At 44.3% G+C, this 16,657-nt stretch overlaps 4 protein-coding genes across 5 annotated transcripts; 2 read left to right on the forward strand and 2 right to left on the reverse strand.

Annotated features, from left to right (window-relative positions):
- The first annotated feature begins 1,369 nt into the window (after positions 1-1,369).
- On the forward strand, positions 1,370-3,712 carry pars2 (prolyl-tRNA synthetase 2, mitochondrial). Of its 2 annotated transcripts, none has more exons than XM_076170137.1 (4): positions 1,370-1,649; positions 1,947-2,285; positions 2,403-2,648; positions 2,732-3,712. In XM_076170137.1, exons 2-4 carry the CDS (start codon positions 1,959-1,961, stop codon positions 3,611-3,613), a joined length of 1,455 nt encoding a protein of 484 aa, XP_076026252.1. In that variant the 5' UTR covers positions 1,370-1,649; positions 1,947-1,958; the 3' UTR covers positions 3,614-3,712. The 2 variants fall into 2 exon arrangements, with proteins under 2 accessions (XP_076026252.1, XP_076026253.1); XM_076170138.1 differs by having other exon boundaries at positions 1,370-1,530.
- Positions 3,713-3,935: 223 nt separating this feature from the next.
- ttc4 (tetratricopeptide repeat domain 4) lies at positions 3,936-7,768 on the forward strand. The gene is made up of 10 exons (XM_076170195.1): positions 3,936-4,212; positions 4,302-4,419; positions 4,662-4,835; positions 5,073-5,150; positions 5,350-5,474; positions 5,560-5,646; positions 5,752-5,990; positions 6,117-6,201; positions 6,329-6,408; positions 6,501-7,768. The coding sequence occupies exons 1-10, from the start codon at positions 4,111-4,113 to the stop codon at positions 6,592-6,594; spliced, it is 1,182 nt and encodes a 393-aa protein (XP_076026310.1). The 5' UTR covers positions 3,936-4,110; the 3' UTR covers positions 6,595-7,768.
- Positions 7,485-9,471, reverse strand: LOC143016001 (cornifelin-like). Its single transcript, XM_076170196.1, has 5 exons — positions 9,311-9,471; positions 9,144-9,206; positions 8,896-9,003; positions 8,614-8,801; positions 7,485-8,478 (listed from the first exon to the last, which is right to left on the reverse strand). Exons 3-5 carry the CDS (start codon positions 8,960-8,962, stop codon positions 8,200-8,202), a joined length of 534 nt encoding a protein of 177 aa, XP_076026311.1. The 5' UTR covers positions 8,963-9,003; positions 9,144-9,206; positions 9,311-9,471; the 3' UTR covers positions 7,485-8,199.
- Positions 9,472-11,496: 2,025 nt separating this feature from the next.
- Positions 11,497-15,276, reverse strand: ttc22 (tetratricopeptide repeat domain 22). The gene is made up of 9 exons (XM_076170139.1): positions 15,175-15,276; positions 14,766-15,073; positions 13,835-14,135; positions 13,391-13,446; positions 13,186-13,301; positions 12,986-13,104; positions 12,732-12,893; positions 12,479-12,631; positions 11,497-12,379 (listed from the first exon to the last, which is right to left on the reverse strand). The coding sequence occupies exons 2-9, from the start codon at positions 15,023-15,025 to the stop codon at positions 11,843-11,845; spliced, it is 1,704 nt and encodes a 567-aa protein (XP_076026254.1). The 5' UTR covers positions 15,026-15,073; positions 15,175-15,276; the 3' UTR covers positions 11,497-11,842.
- Positions 15,277-16,657: the final 1,381 nt, after the last annotated feature.

The following is a 16,657-nucleotide window of genomic DNA, read 5'->3' on the forward strand; positions in this document are numbered from 1 at the left end:
TAAGACCAATTGTATCGTTTTACTTTTCACAGTATTGTAAAGCTGTGAAGGAACATGCTGTACATGCTGTACCCGGCAGCAACAGGACCATGAAGATGAAGAAAGTGTAACATTTATGCATCGTAGTCCTGTTTTCTCCAGACCTGTAGGAACCAAAAGAAATACGATATGTAAATAAAAAGACAGACAACACTCTCTCAAACACATCATGAAACATAAAACTCAACTAGGAAAAGGGAGAACATGACTCAGACAACATGTTCAACTGCTAACAGTGTATGACATACCGTGTCCAGTGGGCTTCAAAAAAGGCAGAGTAGTATACAATTGTTGGAAGCAGGGCCAAAAAAAGACCACAACAGGAGGGTGGGGAAGAACTGAGTAATGATTGGATTCTGTGGGAGAAGAAAAAGGAGATCAGAGATGGATGTGTGTGTTTATGATCATCAACCGTCTCCTTCAAGTTGACTGTATGGCACTTACATTAAGATACTCCACTGGTTTGGTAACGTTGAACTTGTCCATAGTGGAGATGATGATGGCCGGGGTGGTGAGGAAGAAGAGGAGGAGGAAGAGGACACAGATGCTCCCTGTGGGGAAAAAGGTTATGCGGCGGTGAGACCGACACTGAGCAATGACCCGCAGTCATGGACACAGCCGGTGTGCAAACTGATACTGAGGCCTTTTCATCTACACTGAAAATCATCTGTACAAAACAACTCGAGTCAAACCTTCGACAAACTTAGCTTCATGCTCATGCTGGTCCATGCTGGTCATATTTCCCCCCAAAAAGGTATCATTTTTGATCAAGCACTCAACCTTACCACGAAAAGATGCAGAGGCATAGATGTCTCGTCTCTTGTATTACTAATAATGCACATCCCTCTGTAGGCAAACAACTTTCCTTCCACAAGGCTGTTTTCTACTTCCCTCCTGGCCATTACACACGATTCTTAGATGAGTTCTCCACATTTATTGCAGACATAGTAAATCATGCTGACACCATCATAATCTTAGGTGACTTTTATATCGATTTTGAGAACAGAAACCCCGAACGAGACATCTGTTTGATCTCATGTGAGTATCGATATATCGATATCACGGAATCGATACTCCCATCACTTGTGTGAAGCAGGATCTATACTACACAGGGCGTCAGAGGACATTCAGGAATCAAATAGAATTAAAAAACATAAAATAGCACTAAATAAATACAACAACTCTGCTGTATGTAGTGATTCGTAATTGCATTATACCTATTATGCCTTTAAACTCGTATAATGTGTTAGAATTTGCAGCAGGAAGGAGAAAACAGAAACACGATCATGTGCACGTACGGCCCCAGGCCGGTAGATGGCGATGTGGCGCGTCCAACCTCGAGTCAAAGCGCCGAAGTAAACAACATGGCAGACACTTCAATGTTTGGCTGTCTGATAACTCAGTAGAAACGCTCGTTTTTGACAACTTCTTCATATTATCACCTCAGAGCGCTCACATGCCGCCACTTTATCTGCTTTAACCCGAGTGAGAGTGAGTTTTGTTTATTGTCTGTATATAAACGTGCACATTATGGGCTAACTGGAGAAGCTAAGCTAACGTCAGCTGAGGAAAGGAGCTGGTCTATCAATAAGCCACTTAAACTGGGACCGGTATGATCCAAACACACACACTTACACACACAGACCGAGACGCTTCCAGTTCATTAGATACGTGCACAGCTCAGATGTGAGCGCGGTTACAGAGCTGTGTGACCTTGACCGTCTGCATTCATGCTTCTACACATGTATGGACACAGAAATGCTTTAAGATAAACAATAACTCATTCGACATTCCTGTTTTAATGAGATCCTCAGGCTTTTCCAGGTCCAACCGTTTAATGGTTGTTTTGTGGAAGTAACACTTCCATGCATAGATCACTTGTTGATGTTTTGTCTCTGTCCTATCAGCCGTACTGCACCATGGAGACCATAATGCATCAGTGTTTGAGGTTTCATCGCCTCCATAGAAGACTAACACTTCCAAGAAGGAGCCATTCAAGCTGCGCCGAGCAAGCCGCCACTCCCTCCTCGTCCTCGGCCTCCTCCTCCTCCAGATCCAGACCGGCGCTCCTGGTGTCTCGCCTCTATCAGCCCTCCAACCTGCGGGATGTGGGGCAGGACAGCCGCCTGTCAGGGGAGATGACCTGTAAGAGCCAGAGGCTGATGCAGCAGGCCGGCCTCATCCATCCCTCCAGCCCCGGGTGCTACTACATCCTGCCTGCCACCGTGCGATCCATGGAGAAGCTGGTAAGACCAAGAGGGAGGATTCAGATTCACAGCAACTGGGATCTAATCTAGGATTTGTGTAGAAACTCTCACTATGATCAAACCTTGCACCTTACATTGACTTGTTTCATTCCCCAGGTGAGGCTAATTGACCAGGAGATGCATGGGATCGGCGGGCAGAAGTTGGACATGCCCAGTTTGTGCTCGGCTGATCTGTGGAGATCCAGTGATCGTTGGAACTTAATGGGAAAGGAGCTGTTCCGTCTCAAAGACCGACACGGCGCCGATTACTGCTTAGGCCCCACGCACGAGGAGGCCGTCACCACTCTGGTCGCTCACCAGGCCACGCTGTCCTACAAGCAGCTCCCTCTGCTCCTCTACCAGGTTAGCGCTCGTAAACATCAGCCAAGCCTTTCGCAGGTGTTTACCCGGAGTTATACTTGATAATTTTATTTTGTTTCCATCAGATCACCCGCAAATTTCGAGACGAGCTGAAGCCCAGGTTCGGCCTGCTGCGCGGGCGGGAGTTCTACATGAAGGACATGTACTCGTTTGACGTGAGTGAAGAAGCGGCTCACGACACGTACGAGTCGGTGTGCGGAGCGTACGCCCGCCTCTTCTCTCGGCTGGGCCTTCGCTGTGTCAAGGTCAGAGCCGACACGGGGAACATCGGTGGGAAGCTGTCCCACGAGTTCCAGCTGCCGGCGGACGTCGGCGAGGACAGACTCCTGGTGTGCGGGACCTGCAACTTCTCTGCCAACGCGGAGACGATGACATCAGAAGAGAGCGAGTGCCCACAATGCAACACCGGCACGCTGGTGGAGTCAAAGGGTATAGAAGTAGGTCACACCTTTTATTTAGGGACAAAGTACTCTCACATATTCAATGCCTCCTTCAGCAACGCGCAGAACAAGCCGAGCGTGGCTGAGATGGGCTGCTTCGGGCTCGGGGTGACGCGAATCCTAGCAGCAGCCGTCGAGGTAATGTCGACAGAAGACGGCATTCGCTGGCCGGGACTTCTAGCTCCGTACCAGGTGTGTGTGGTCCCTCCTAAGAAGGGAAGTAAGACGGACGAGGTGGCAGGCCTGGCCGAGGAGCTGGCTCACACTTTAGGAGAGACTCTGCCTGGTCTGAGGGGCGAAGTGCTCCTGGACGACCGGACCCACATGACCATCGGGAAGAGGCTGAAGGACGCCAGCCGGCTCGGATACCCGTATGTGATCGTAGCGGGGCAGGATGCTTTAGAGGAGACACCCAGGTATGAGGTCATCTGTCAGCAGAGCGGCGGGACGATGTTCCTCAGTAAAGATGGACTGTTAGACCTTCTGGGAAGAGTGGAAACTATATGAATGTGGGAATAAATGTTTTTATTATATGTCTGTGTGTACAATTATGCAAAATATAAGTGATTTATGGTGAAAGGAATAAAAAAATCATTGTATCTAGATATATTCAAGTGATCTCTGAGCTATTTTATGCTACTTACTGCCACACATATCCATAACCTGGATATAAAATAACATTTATCATGATACAATAGTAATGTTAAACAAAAAATAAAAACGTTACAAAGGGACAAATAAACTACATTGCTCGATAACAAGTTTATATTTATTATTAACGCGTAGCCGGTTTGCGCCAGCGGAACTTTTGTACTCCTAATGTGTTTCCGTACGGACAGATAACCAGGTAGCACTGCTAGGACCCACGCGTAACTAACACACCGCAGCTCCTCTATTCAAAACAACAGTTGTTTAGTTGGGGTGTTTGTGGCAGCTCTGTTCTTGTAAATTAACATTACAGGCACAAAAGAAACATTTAGGTAAGAGGTACTTCCTGTCCGAAAATGGCGCTGGATAGTGACAGTGATGATGGAATGGATGCGTTCATGGACAAATTTAAGGCTGAGAGATACAAAAAGGCGTTAAACGAAGACAACTGGGAGGAGGTAAGAGAATGTAAACAAAGTTAAAGTTCTGTGATTACACGCATGACGTAATGTGAATTCACTGGTGTTATTGTGTAACTGTCATCCAGGAGCTCGATAGGATCCCGCTGTTTATGAAGTCCATCCCGGACGAGATCGACCCCATGAAGTATCCAGATCTGGCCTGTCTGCAAGCGATCATCCACGATGACGACAGAACCCCTGAAGGTCTGTGGACCACCCAGCACTTTTAGCAGAACCGTGTCACACCCGTCATGTAAACAAGCTGTAAACACTATAAACTCTAGCAGTAGCTTAGTCCATTGTGGACTCAGCTTGGGAACCGGAGGGTCACCGGTTCGAGTCCCCGTATGGACCAAGAAAGTGGACATGCAGCTGGAGAGCTGTCAGTTTGCATGATGTGATTTGACCCAATAAATAAACATTGTTCTTCTCTCTTCTTCCCTCAGAGCAAGTGCGTAATCTGAAGGATGAAGCAAATGAGTATTTCAAGGAGAAGAGCTACGAGAAGGCTGTGTTAGTTTACACAGCAGCTCTGAAAAGGAACTATGAGAAGAACGGAGACGATAAAGACACCAACATGGTTCTGTTCACTAACAGAGCCGCCGCACAGTTTCATCTGGGTGAGAATTCCTCTCTGTTAATGTACAAATGTGATAGAAGTCAGTTATTTAGGGAGTTAAAACGTGTTATAATGGCTGTTAATGCTGCTGTGAGGGGCAAGAATGGTTATGTTATTATCAAAGACGTAATTTGAAGCTTTTTTATTACTACTAAGACACTTCGGCACATCCTGGAGCTGAGACTTACTTATTGTTATTGTTTATACTTGATCCGTTCTCTCTGGTTTCCTCACACAGGTAACATCCGCTCTGCACTTAAGGATGCTGCCATCGCAAGGAAGCTCAAACCAGATCATCTCAAAGCCTTAATGAGAGGTGTGTGTGTGTGTGTGCGTGTGCGTGTGTGTGTGTGTGTGTGTGTGTGTGTGTGTGTAGGACTTAACACTTCATTAGTTAGTTACCCACATATCAACTTGTCTCAAGAGTGAGACACTATGGTGATGTGTGTAGCTGTGTTTGATCTGCTGATGATGACGAGAGCAGAATCAGAATTTGTGTGTAATGGTGTCCCCAGGTGCTCAGTGTTGCGTGGAGCTGCGTCAGTTTGCTGAGGCCCTCTGGTGGTGCGATGAAGGCCTGAAGGTTCATCCAACCGACAAGAAGCTGCAGGAGCTGAGAGCTGCGGCGGATAAGCAAAAGGTGCGACACTCCTCAGGAGGGAGTTTGGGCAATAGTTTGAATCTGATTCTGAGTTTTTGATTGATTGATTGATTTTGCGCCTTAGAGGGCAGCAGAGAGGGACGCCAGAAAGTCCAAGGTCAAAGAGAAGAAGCTTCTCGGTGAGAAAAAAGCTCTTCTGGCTGCGATACAGGTGTGTGTCCTGTGAGAACAAACAACCTTCCACGACGCATTTGATACTCACTGTGGGATTCAACACCTGGTTCCAAACTTTGACCTTTTTCCTGACTGTCTACAGGAACGTGGCGTCAAACTTCACCAGCCTGACAAGCCACAGCACGGTTCAGACAGCGAGGACGAGGACGGCGGCTCCTCGGTCGCCATGGCAGTGCTGAGCCTAGACGCCCTGATCACTCAGGAGGCCACGGGCGCTCGCGTGTTCTTGGACGAGCAGGGCGTCCTGCACTGGCCCGTCCTCCTCCTCTATCCTGAGCACCAGCAGACGGACTTCATCTCGGCCTTCTGCGAGAACAGCTGGTAAACTTCTTAATTCGACCAAAGTTCAGAGGTTCTGTTATTATCCAGCTGGAGTTTGGGGCGTTTTTACATCAAATATGTCTCAGAAATGCACCTAAACGCATCTTCTTGTGACTTCTCTGTCAGTTTCCTGGACCACCTGGCTGTGATGTTTGGAGAGGAGCTTCCACCCTGGGACACGGACAGGAAGTACCTCCCACAGAACCTACAGGTCGGCTGTCACATCTTATATGATTGTTTAAGAGTACAGCAGCTTGATGAAGATGACATTTCCATATCAGTAAGTTAAATAACTAAGGTTGTGGGTTTTATTCCCTGTTCACATGTGAACTCTGCAGGTTTTCTTTGAAGATGCGGCAGAGAGGCTGTACCAGGTGAACCCAGAGACTTCACTTCTGGAGGTTTTGCAGCATAAACGGTGAATATTTATTAATTAATAGCTTTGTTGTGATTTGAAACACGCTGCCTCTTCCGTGACTTCATTTGTGTTCCTCTCTGTTTTGCCGGCAGGTTTTTGGTGAAGGCTGGCAGCCCCAGCTTCTTTGTTTTGGTCGAAGGCTCGGCATTCAGGGTGGCGTTCTTAAAGGGCCGGAGGCTGATGTGATTATAATGACAATGACACCTGACGCTCTTAATTACCGGCGCGCTGCTTCCTCCTTTCATTACTGAAAGATCTGACTTTGTTCGTGGGAAAACAACAGAGACAAAATGAAAACCTGTATTACCGGAACAACAATAGGGTGACGCAGCAAGACACAAACACCCATATATGTACATAATAAATATCAAAGAAAAAGTAATTCACACTTGGTCTCCTTCTGTACAAATGAGACTGAAAGGTTTTATTAATATAATTAGAATAGACTAGTATAAAGTATAAAGTGGATATTGAGATGATATGAGTCCACCATCCTGCCAGACAATGAAACAGTAACAACAAAACAGTTTCCATTACAAACACATTTTTACAAATGACTTTTATTTGTTTACTCATTTAACAAATAATGTCTTGTACACATAGAACGTCTCAAAAATGCCCAAACAATATCAGAAACATAAATCAATCTTTAAAAAATGCACAAAGGTTATTAGATGAAAGTTAGTGCAAATGTGCACATTTAAATGACTGAAGAATGTTTCTGCCTCAACTGACGTGTGGGACATTGCTGTCCCGTGCTGAGATGTTTTCCACAGCACGAGTAAACCGGCTTTTCATGCTCGACTCAGATGACACATGAGTTTTCCAAACACGTTGACATGTATGTCAATGGTGTCATGTCTGGCAACTCGTGGTTGTTGCCTCTAACATTCACTCATCTGCAGTATCTTGTTTAAAGGTGCGATGCTGATTTAATCTTTCACTCCTCTTCAGATGAGACAGAATAGTTTTGGGCACAAGTCTTAAAGTCTGATGTGGCTGAGACCACAGTCCGTGTCTTGGATGCCTGAACTAAAAATTAATAATTGACCTAATAGTCATTTTGGTCTTGACAATCACATTCAAGTATTGTAGCACTAAATCCAGTACCTCCACCAAGGCCCATCAGACCCCAGAAAGCCAAACTTCTACCTTCATGACTTTGAAATTGATTGTGTCAATCAGATTAAACATAAAAGTCTAAGGATATTTATCAAAAACATTTTGTCCTGCTGAATCAGCATCGTCTTAGCGACACAATGGTGGCAGCTATTTTACTTGCTAATATAAAGTGATGCCATAATGTGACCTGTGCAAGATCAATGTCTCAATGTTCAAGAAAGCCTAAGAAATGGAAAAAGATCTAAAAATTCTGATCTAAGTTACCCCAAAGTCCCAGATATCCTTAAGATATAATTGAGGTCCATCTGTTTTAATGCTTCTGACTATCAGATGGTTGAATAAATAGTGGTGAAAACAGAACCTCCTTGGTGGTAATATTGCTTTAAATAGTAGTTGAAGCTCAACCAAGACATATAATGGGGTCACAGGGTCGGACTGGATTTTATATTTACTCTTATTTGGCAACAATAAAACAACAGGTTAATCATTTGCAAAGCACTAGAGAAGTCAAAGAAACTATTAATTTTACTCTGTTTGTCACAACCATAAATCAAACCAAACACAAATCATCTGCACAGGAAACAATCATCACACAAACACATCGCAACTGACCTGAGCCAAATCTCCTTCATAACACCGATCAGTTCCATTGGAGGTTCAATACGTGGCTCAGTAGTGACCTGGCTGGGTCACGAAGCCAGAAGGCCCAGGTCCGTAGTTGGGCGTGACAGGGTAAAGTGCTGGGTTGGTTGGAGGCGGGTTAACATATTGCTGAGGAGGAATATGTTGTGGTTGATTGATTATTTGGTTCTGCAAGACCACCACCGTGTCAGGTTGAGCCTTTCCTGCTTTGGCCATTTGTTTATGGTGTTTCATCTCTCGAGCCATCTGACACCAGGAGCACCACTCACAGAAACAGGAAGTGATGATGTCCTTACAGAGAGAACCCTGTGGACAGAGGTATGTGTCAGGTATTGTTTAGTTATTGACATTGATTATCGTATCGTAATGAGCTATAAGTCCAAATTGAGTGTCTGCAGTATGGATGTCTGACATGATGAGAACCATTAGTTTGCATCATACCTTGATTCCATACTTGTGGCGAATGGCAACCCTCATCGTCACGGCAGCAGGGGGGACACACAGAGGGATGCCACAGGCTGCTAGGAGGGCAGGAGTCAGGATGTCGCACAGGGGGAGGCAGCTGTTCTCCCCGAATTTACCTGATGTGCTGCAGGCAAAGCAGGGGCAGCACCAGAATCCATAACAACCTGAAAAACACGCCACCGTCAGTTGGTGAATGGTATAAATAACCAAAGGAAAGCTAAATTATAAATGTAAAAAAACCCTGGCTTGGATTCTTACATGATGGTGTGTCATCAAAGCAGTCAAAGAGGCCACTGCTCCAGTTTGTCAACTGATGTGATGCCATGGACAAGCTGCTGTGTTAGCCAAAGATGTCGAACTATCGGTCTGTCAACATGAGAGAAATTTCATTGATACACATTTGTCCTCTGGGGTCATTCATGTGTTGAGATCTGTTGTGTAAATTTGCATATTGAACTTAATCCTTCATATATTTGAGCAAGTAGTGAAGAAAACCAAAAACTTACCAAAATAGCAAAACTTGCTTGATCTAAAACCTTGAAGTGATGCAAAATTGGCCTCTCTCTCTCCTGCAATCATAATAGTATTATAAAATTACAGACTTTAAATGTGCATTCATGAATTTGTTTCTAAATATGTGTTTCAAGATAAAGTCACCTGATCTCAGACTCACCTGATGAAGCTGGCTGTCTTGTCACGTCTGTCGGAGTTTTAAGAGTGTAAGCATATAGGAGAGTCTTGGAAGAGGAGTGGCGGGAAATGTGTGTTTGGATTAGAAAACTCCAACAATGCAGTCAAACCTGATATGTGCGCTGACGCTACGAAATGAAATGCCGTGAGCATAATGCCTGCAAGTCTTTCACAGTATAATTAATATGTAGACACGGGTTCTGGTTTTCAATATAGCTATAGATAGAAATGATTTGCACACGGGGGCTTTTCCATTTTATTATTCATTATGGGAGAGTTATTGGCAGGAAGCGTAACACTGAGGAATAGATACAGAAGTTGTGTCCTTAAAGTAAAAATAAATAACCAACAGCACAGGGGGTGAAGGGGTATAAATAATTGTGTCCACACCAACACAAAATTTAAAAGTTTAAGGTTTTTTTTAGGGTACCAACACTTTAAGCCACTTCTGCATATATTCCTAATTTTTTTCTTTTTCTTTTCCTATTTCTTTTTAAATTATTTTAGCAAGGTGTGGAGGAGGTACTACCAGAATTTACCAGAAGTGCAGTATAGAGGAAACTATTTGGAATGACCTGGATTTCTTCATCAATTACTCATCCAATAATGACTAATGACTTACTGAACAAAGTCATTAGTTAGAAATCCAATCCAATCCATTATTAGAAATCCAAGAAAAATATGGGGAGCAAAGTAATATACTAGAATATTTCTCTAAACCCCTCGACAGGTTTGCCACACCTTTATTGATACAGAGGTGAAACCACCTGGCAGGTGAGTTTCCCTGTCAGGACTCCCTGATGACAGGATGAAGAACATGGAATTTGACAGGATCGTACCAAACCCAAAACATGGGTTTGGTACGACACGTGATGACACTTAGAGTCTTAAACAGACAAACGTGTTCTCCTGTCACCAGGCCCGTGTCAGCAAGGCCTCCGGGTGAACATGTGGAGAGCTCATTCCCTGTCATCGCTGTTGGGTGTCAGTCAGTGTAGCATGGTGACGTGTCGCTGTACTAATCTGTGATTTACAGATCTCTGACTTCATCTGCCACTTCTTCCAGTTTCAGAAGTTTTGCACTTTTTTTTCATTGCAAGCACAACGTTTGAATTGATATACTTTATATGAGCGTCTGCTCCCCCTCTAGTGGCCATTGAGGGAAAGAGCACTAGACTGAAGGCTGAAGTATAAGCAATATTAGTTAAATATTACTAAAGATAAGTCTTCTTCCGTGTTTCCAAATTGCAAATCACACAGATCTGCTGTTGCACTACTCTCAGAGGCTGAAACCTCCATGTATGTTGCATGTTTGTCTACAGCCCAATCAGTGAGGACAAAGCAGCTTTATTATTCCATTCACAGCTTGATAGAAAACACCTGCACAGCCACATGCTTAATAGATCCTGCTGAGATGTAGTAATCTGACAAACCTTAACACATAACATGATACAGCTAATGTGTGAGCAAACAGTGTGCTACTTACACATTCAAATAACACAAGTCATCATTAGCAACTCAGTGGTTTTTGTCCACCTCATGAATGTAAGTCCAGTATTTACTTTTCTTTTGATTCAAATAGTCTATATTGAAGTAGTCAAATAGCTCAGTAGCAAAATTACCAAACTAGCTCTAACTCTGCAATGCCAAACATGATTAAGATTGAGATTCTTTTAAGTGGCCAATAAAAGACATTGTGGAGTCAATGGCAAATATTACTCAAACCAGGTCTACACAGAGTATCTATAGATGAACAAAAACAAAACTTCGTTGGTTAACAAGTAGTCCTTCTCACTCTTACCATGTAAACCTGGAGCTTGTGAGTAGTCACCTATTTATTCACGTCATTTGGATCTACTGTACTTAAATAATGCCAAGTCATGTAACCACTGATGGCCACTAGGTGGAGACAAACACCACTGTGTCGCTTCCTCTCTGTGTAAATGCACCTAGAAGCATTAAACATTTAATGAAACACGGCAAAGAATAAAAAGCTAAAATTATACATCGGTCTTTAAGTCTTATTTATGTGTTGTTTTTTTAGGAGCTATGGGTGTGTGAGTGGAGTGTTTGGTTGTACCCTGTGGTACATGTTAATGTATGGGCTGTCCTGTTGGTTAAGAAGATTACAGAGCAGGAAAAAGAGACGACTGAGAGAGTTTATGAACATAAAGTTTAAACTGAGCTCGGCTTATGTGAGCTGTTTAATAACTGTAAGCTGTTTTACTTTAACTTTTTATGTACATTTGATTTACCTGCCAAACACTGTTCAGGTGTCTGTTCTATTCAATCTGCTCTACAAAGTGTTGAGAGTCTTTGCTTTATTAACTGTACTTGGAGTCAAAGGAGAAGGGCAAGAACTATACAGGGTGAACTACAATGTACTTTATATAAAGAAGAATCATTCCTCAGTTTTGAAAAGTGCACCCAGCCTTCTTAAAAATAGAGCTTCATAACTTAACAAGAAGATTGAAAGATGGACACTTCAATCTGTGAAATCTGTGTTCATGAAGCTTCAAGATACTGAGAAAGAGCGAATCATTGGCCTCTTCTTGGTCTGCGGTTTGGGTTGCACAGTTTGCAGGAGCCTTCTCACAAGGTCCAGCCTGCCCGTCCTGATCAGAGCCTTGGATAAGTCTGTGACCTCGGCCGTGTGCGTCCTGTATAGCCACCTCAGCTCAGCCTTCACTGTGTCCTTGGGGTAGCGCTCCTCTGCCTTCTGCACCCACTCCTCCATCTGCGTGATGGCGGGCATCGGGTCGGGGCCTCCCTGTACGAACAGAGCCAGCAGGGCCTGCAGGAGGCACCGGAGGGCCGTGGTGTCCGTGTCCCCCGGTCTCTGAAGCTCCAGGGCCCGTTTGAAGCAGTCTGCTGCGTTCTGCTCCTCACCCTTCAGGAGGAGACATCGTCCTCTGAGCACATGGAGGTCTGGCAGGGTCTCACCCGGCTCGACCTGCAGGGCCTTAGAGAGGCTCACCAGGGCCTGATTCACTGCTCCCTCATCCACCAAGAGGCTCTCCTGCACGGCATCCACACCCATGTAGTAGAACACCTGAACGGGAAGACTTGGCTTATACCCTCTCACTTTGTTCGACATGGAAACTCAACAATTCAAATACAGTTTGCAAAGCTAAAACAAACAAGGCTTTACCTGCGCCATGTCTAAGTGAGTCCACAGGCACGGACGCACAGCCAGGACCTTGTCCAGATCTTTTCTGGCCTCCATTAACTTCTGCCGGTCTGGAATTCCACCTTCTCCCACTTTTGCCTTCTCCAGGTCCCTGACGTAACACATCGTGTTGATCTAAAAGGAACATAATCACACAATTTGTAGTATACGTTGCTACCAAATACTGTACACGCACAAATTTACTTGTATTGTAGCGTAATTAAGGCTGTAATACTTTGGCGAGGGTGCAGTAAGCCTGCCAGTTGAGCTCGGCGTCTGGCAGCACGTTGAGAGCCATGTTGCAGATCCCGGTGGCCATCTCGTGTTTGCCCAGCAGGAAGAACAGCTTGGCCAGACGGTTCAGGGTGAACGCGTCATCACTCGCCAATTTTATGGCCTGGAGATACAATCAATGTGAGTTTGATTTAGATTGACAACCTTCTTAGTGAGTATCAGGGAGGATATCGTTCCTATTGTGTGTTAACTTACAGTTCCGTAGCAGGACAGAGGGTCAGAGCCCGAGTAGCCACAGTCATGCACAGACATGGGCACCGTGGTGAATTCCTCCTTCCTCTCCAGCATGATGCCAACGTAACACCAAGCCAGAGCTGAGAGAGAGGGGGGGGGGGTCAAGTGAATGCAACCCCTGAACCAGAGCAGATGTCTTCATACTGGAGTGTCCTTTGTACCTTTATACTGTGTCTTCTCTGATTTGAGCGTCTCTGTCAGGAGCTTCAGGCCTTTGTTGTAGTGAGACTGTCGAGAGTATTCAGATCCTGTTTTGGACATTAATATGTCGTCCATTCTGCAGGGACAGAAGAACAGCCTGGTCACTGCACATGCACGTGTAACTGTGTTCATATCGAAGTAATGCAGAGGTTCGTCGGTGTTTACCTTAGGCAGACGGTCGCCATTTTAAAATACCAGCTGAGTTTTTCCTCTTTGGTTATCTGGAAAATAGTGATATGACCTTTTACACACACAGAATATAAGGACTTATGAGCACTGTTACATTGTTTTTATACCAGAATGTTCACACAGGAAGTGACAGTAGTTTTATAACCATTTTGTGGTGACTTTTGTATTCAGGTTCATTGTTCATCTAAGAGTTGAAACATATTTTGAATATGAAGAATTTGCAAGGGAAAGTTGTCATTGATCAGAAGATGAATTGGAATGATTGGTGACATAATGACGTAATCATAAAAAAGCTTGGAACCAGAAGGTCAGAATAACATTTACAGTCACAATCCATTCATATTCCACTCTGCACCTCTACATTCTTCCCTCTATCTTTGAATCAGAGTTTAAGTTCCCAGTTTTAAGTTTCCACCTCACCAGATCCCTCCCATAGTCCAGGGCTTTGTTGTACAGGGTCAGCGATGAGGTCAGTCTCTCTCTCAGGTCATCCTCGCCCTCCAGCTCCACATCGTAGGGGTAAACGTAAGCCTGCTCGGCCAGGCAGCGAGCAGCCAGGAGCCTGGACTCCTCCTGAAAGTTCCCCCCAGCTTCTAAGCCCATGAGCTGGGACACTTTGTCCACACAGTCCCCCGAGTCCTGCTCTCTCCCCAGCTTATCGTACACGTGGCCCAGGTTGGCCCAGGCATTCAGATTCCTCGGGTCTTCTTTACAAATGCTTCTGAAAAGCCCAGATACACAAGTGAAGGAATACTTATGGTTATATGTTAAAACTATGGGCTTTATTTAGCTCTGACTTTCAGCACAGCATAGAAGACATGTTGGGCTGGTTTTTCTCTCTAATAAGTCTTGAACATTCACAGAGACGTTTGTTCAGTACATGTTGATTTAGCAGCAAAAACAGACTGCAGGCAAAAATGAAACAAACACAAAAAACACTTATTTGTACAGGAGGTGAAGACAGATATTTTGTACTTCTTTGTCATTTCTAGTTATTATAAAGTTAAGCTGTTTATCAGTCTCATCAAGACCACTCTGTCCATATGTCTGCGGGAAGTGACTTTCTTCTGGTAAAGAGTGTAATCATCCCCTTTGCCCCCTGTCTCACTCTCTTTGCAGAGTGTTACTGCGTCTCTCTGTGACAGTCTGGGCTCTTTGTTTCAATGAACCTGGAAGTTCCTTTAATCATTCTTTGTGTGTTTGTTTATAGCGATAATTTATATCTTAGACACGTCAAAAAATGTAAATATGTACAGTAAATTCTATTTCTACATTATGCAGTTTGTGTGTGATTCAACCAGCTGAGTGAACATTACCCTTTCTTCTGCAGTGAACGAGAGTGAACCCTTACCTGAAGGTTTCCTCAGCTGTGTCCAGCTGGTCGAGGTTGAAGGCCAGGAGACCCAGAAGGTTCCGGACGGCGTACTGTTGGTTTCCTGCTTCAGCCTCCAGCTCGGCCTGCAGGCTCTCCCGCTTTAGGTAGGTGTCCCGGCGCCGCAGCTCCCCTGACCCGACGGGATCGCAGTTGAGGTTGAGGTTGAGGTGGAAGAGTCCTGGGATGTATTCCATGTCCTCCATGAGGGACTCGATGTCCTCTGCGCCTGCCTCCATGGCCTCTTCCTCCTCCTCCTCCCCCCACACCTTTTCTTTACAATGATGCTGTAAGACACAGCAAAAATAGAATCAAGGTCTTACCTACACAACTGCCCGGTTTAAATAGTACAATATACATTCTGATGGGAGAGCAAAACAAAAAGCACCTCTTCAGCCAACAATTCAATCCACTTTGCTATAATCCGCCCGCTGCAGTCATCCAAGTGCGGACAGGAAGAACAGGTTTGGCTCGTGAGCAGCAGGGGAGTGGAATCCAGTTTGAAGGTTGGATCGCTCAGAGCTGCATCTTCCTGTCTTCATTTGTTCCACTTTTTCCTCTGTCACATTCTCTCTGTCACACACTCGACTGATTGCTGCCCTTAAAATTCTTGAACATATTCCACTGTCTGCTGTGTTGGCCTGCTGCAGTCCTGTGACCTTTTGCGTGACCTCTAGAAAAGTCATTTAAAAGTAATTACGACATAATCCAATAACTTTTGTCTTGAGCTTGTATCAGCTGTACCCAACGCAAATATGTCATCCATCAGGCTCAGCGTAACTGTGGCAACGCTGACATCAATCACTCCTTCGATAACATATTATCACTTTTGATTTAAGAGGCGGAGAGCACAATTTTGATTTGCAGTACAGATAAACCAATGAACCCGAACGACACTAGATGAGAGCAGATAAGTTATTTTCATTCCATAAATTATCTGTTACACTTCTATTCTTATTCTTCCACCAGAGGGCGCACTTTTATCAATTATAGAGATTAGTAATTACAGATTTAGTGTTGATTTGTCTGTGGCATATATACTGTAAGTAATTTAAAACGAAATTAGACTTTTTGTAAGTAAGATAGTGTCTTATCATACTTATCTTCATATTGTAAGTAGATGTAGGTAGGTAGGGAGATTGTTTTTACATTGTTTTACGTTATCACTGTTTAAAGCCGTATATACCTCAGTGCAAACCGGCACTTTGACGCATCTTCCACGGTTAACGCCTCAATGTGAAGCTGCACTTTGACCATCATTGAATTCATCCTTTGTGTTTGATCTTTTGCCCTCTTTTTACAAGCATTGTGCATTTTTACAGAGCAACGCCCAAGAACAAACTTCAAATCTGAATCATTGACCGAGACAATGTAACAGCAAACAGGCATGTCTCTTAGCGTGGGCACCCAGAGGACACCTGTGAGAACCTGAACAGACACACACATCATGCACACACACAGGAGGCACGAGTAGGCTTTGAACACTAACAGCCACTGAGCCGCTGTGCTGCTTGCGATGATGGACGCGCTATCAGATTGTGTTGCGTAATGTGTGTTACTGGAGGGTTTCCTCTGAGTGGGCAGCTTCTCCTACTTGTACTATGTGGGTTAAGCACAAAAACTGATAAATTCTCTCCTCAACAACCGTTGCTATGGCAAGAATTCTTCACCACAAAATCGGACTGAAAGCAACATTGTGATTCCAGATGCTTTACTTCTCCCAGCTGTGCATAGAATGTCAACAAGCTTTTTTCCCTTTAAAGGTTCCAATTTAGACATTTATAAATATATATTATTGTTCAAACGCCAACTCTAAATAATCCCTGTGGGTTTAGTGTTAGTCCTTTTTAGATATAGGGATTATGTTTCAT

The sequence above is a fragment of the Genypterus blacodes genome, unplaced genomic scaffold, assembly GCF_046128005.1.
Source record: "Genypterus blacodes isolate CSIRO-AG114 ecotype Tasmania unplaced genomic scaffold, CSIRO-AGI_Gbla_v1 ptg000215l_1, whole genome shotgun sequence".
Classification (NCBI taxonomy): Eukaryota; Metazoa; Chordata; class Actinopteri; order Ophidiiformes; family Ophidiidae; genus Genypterus; species Genypterus blacodes.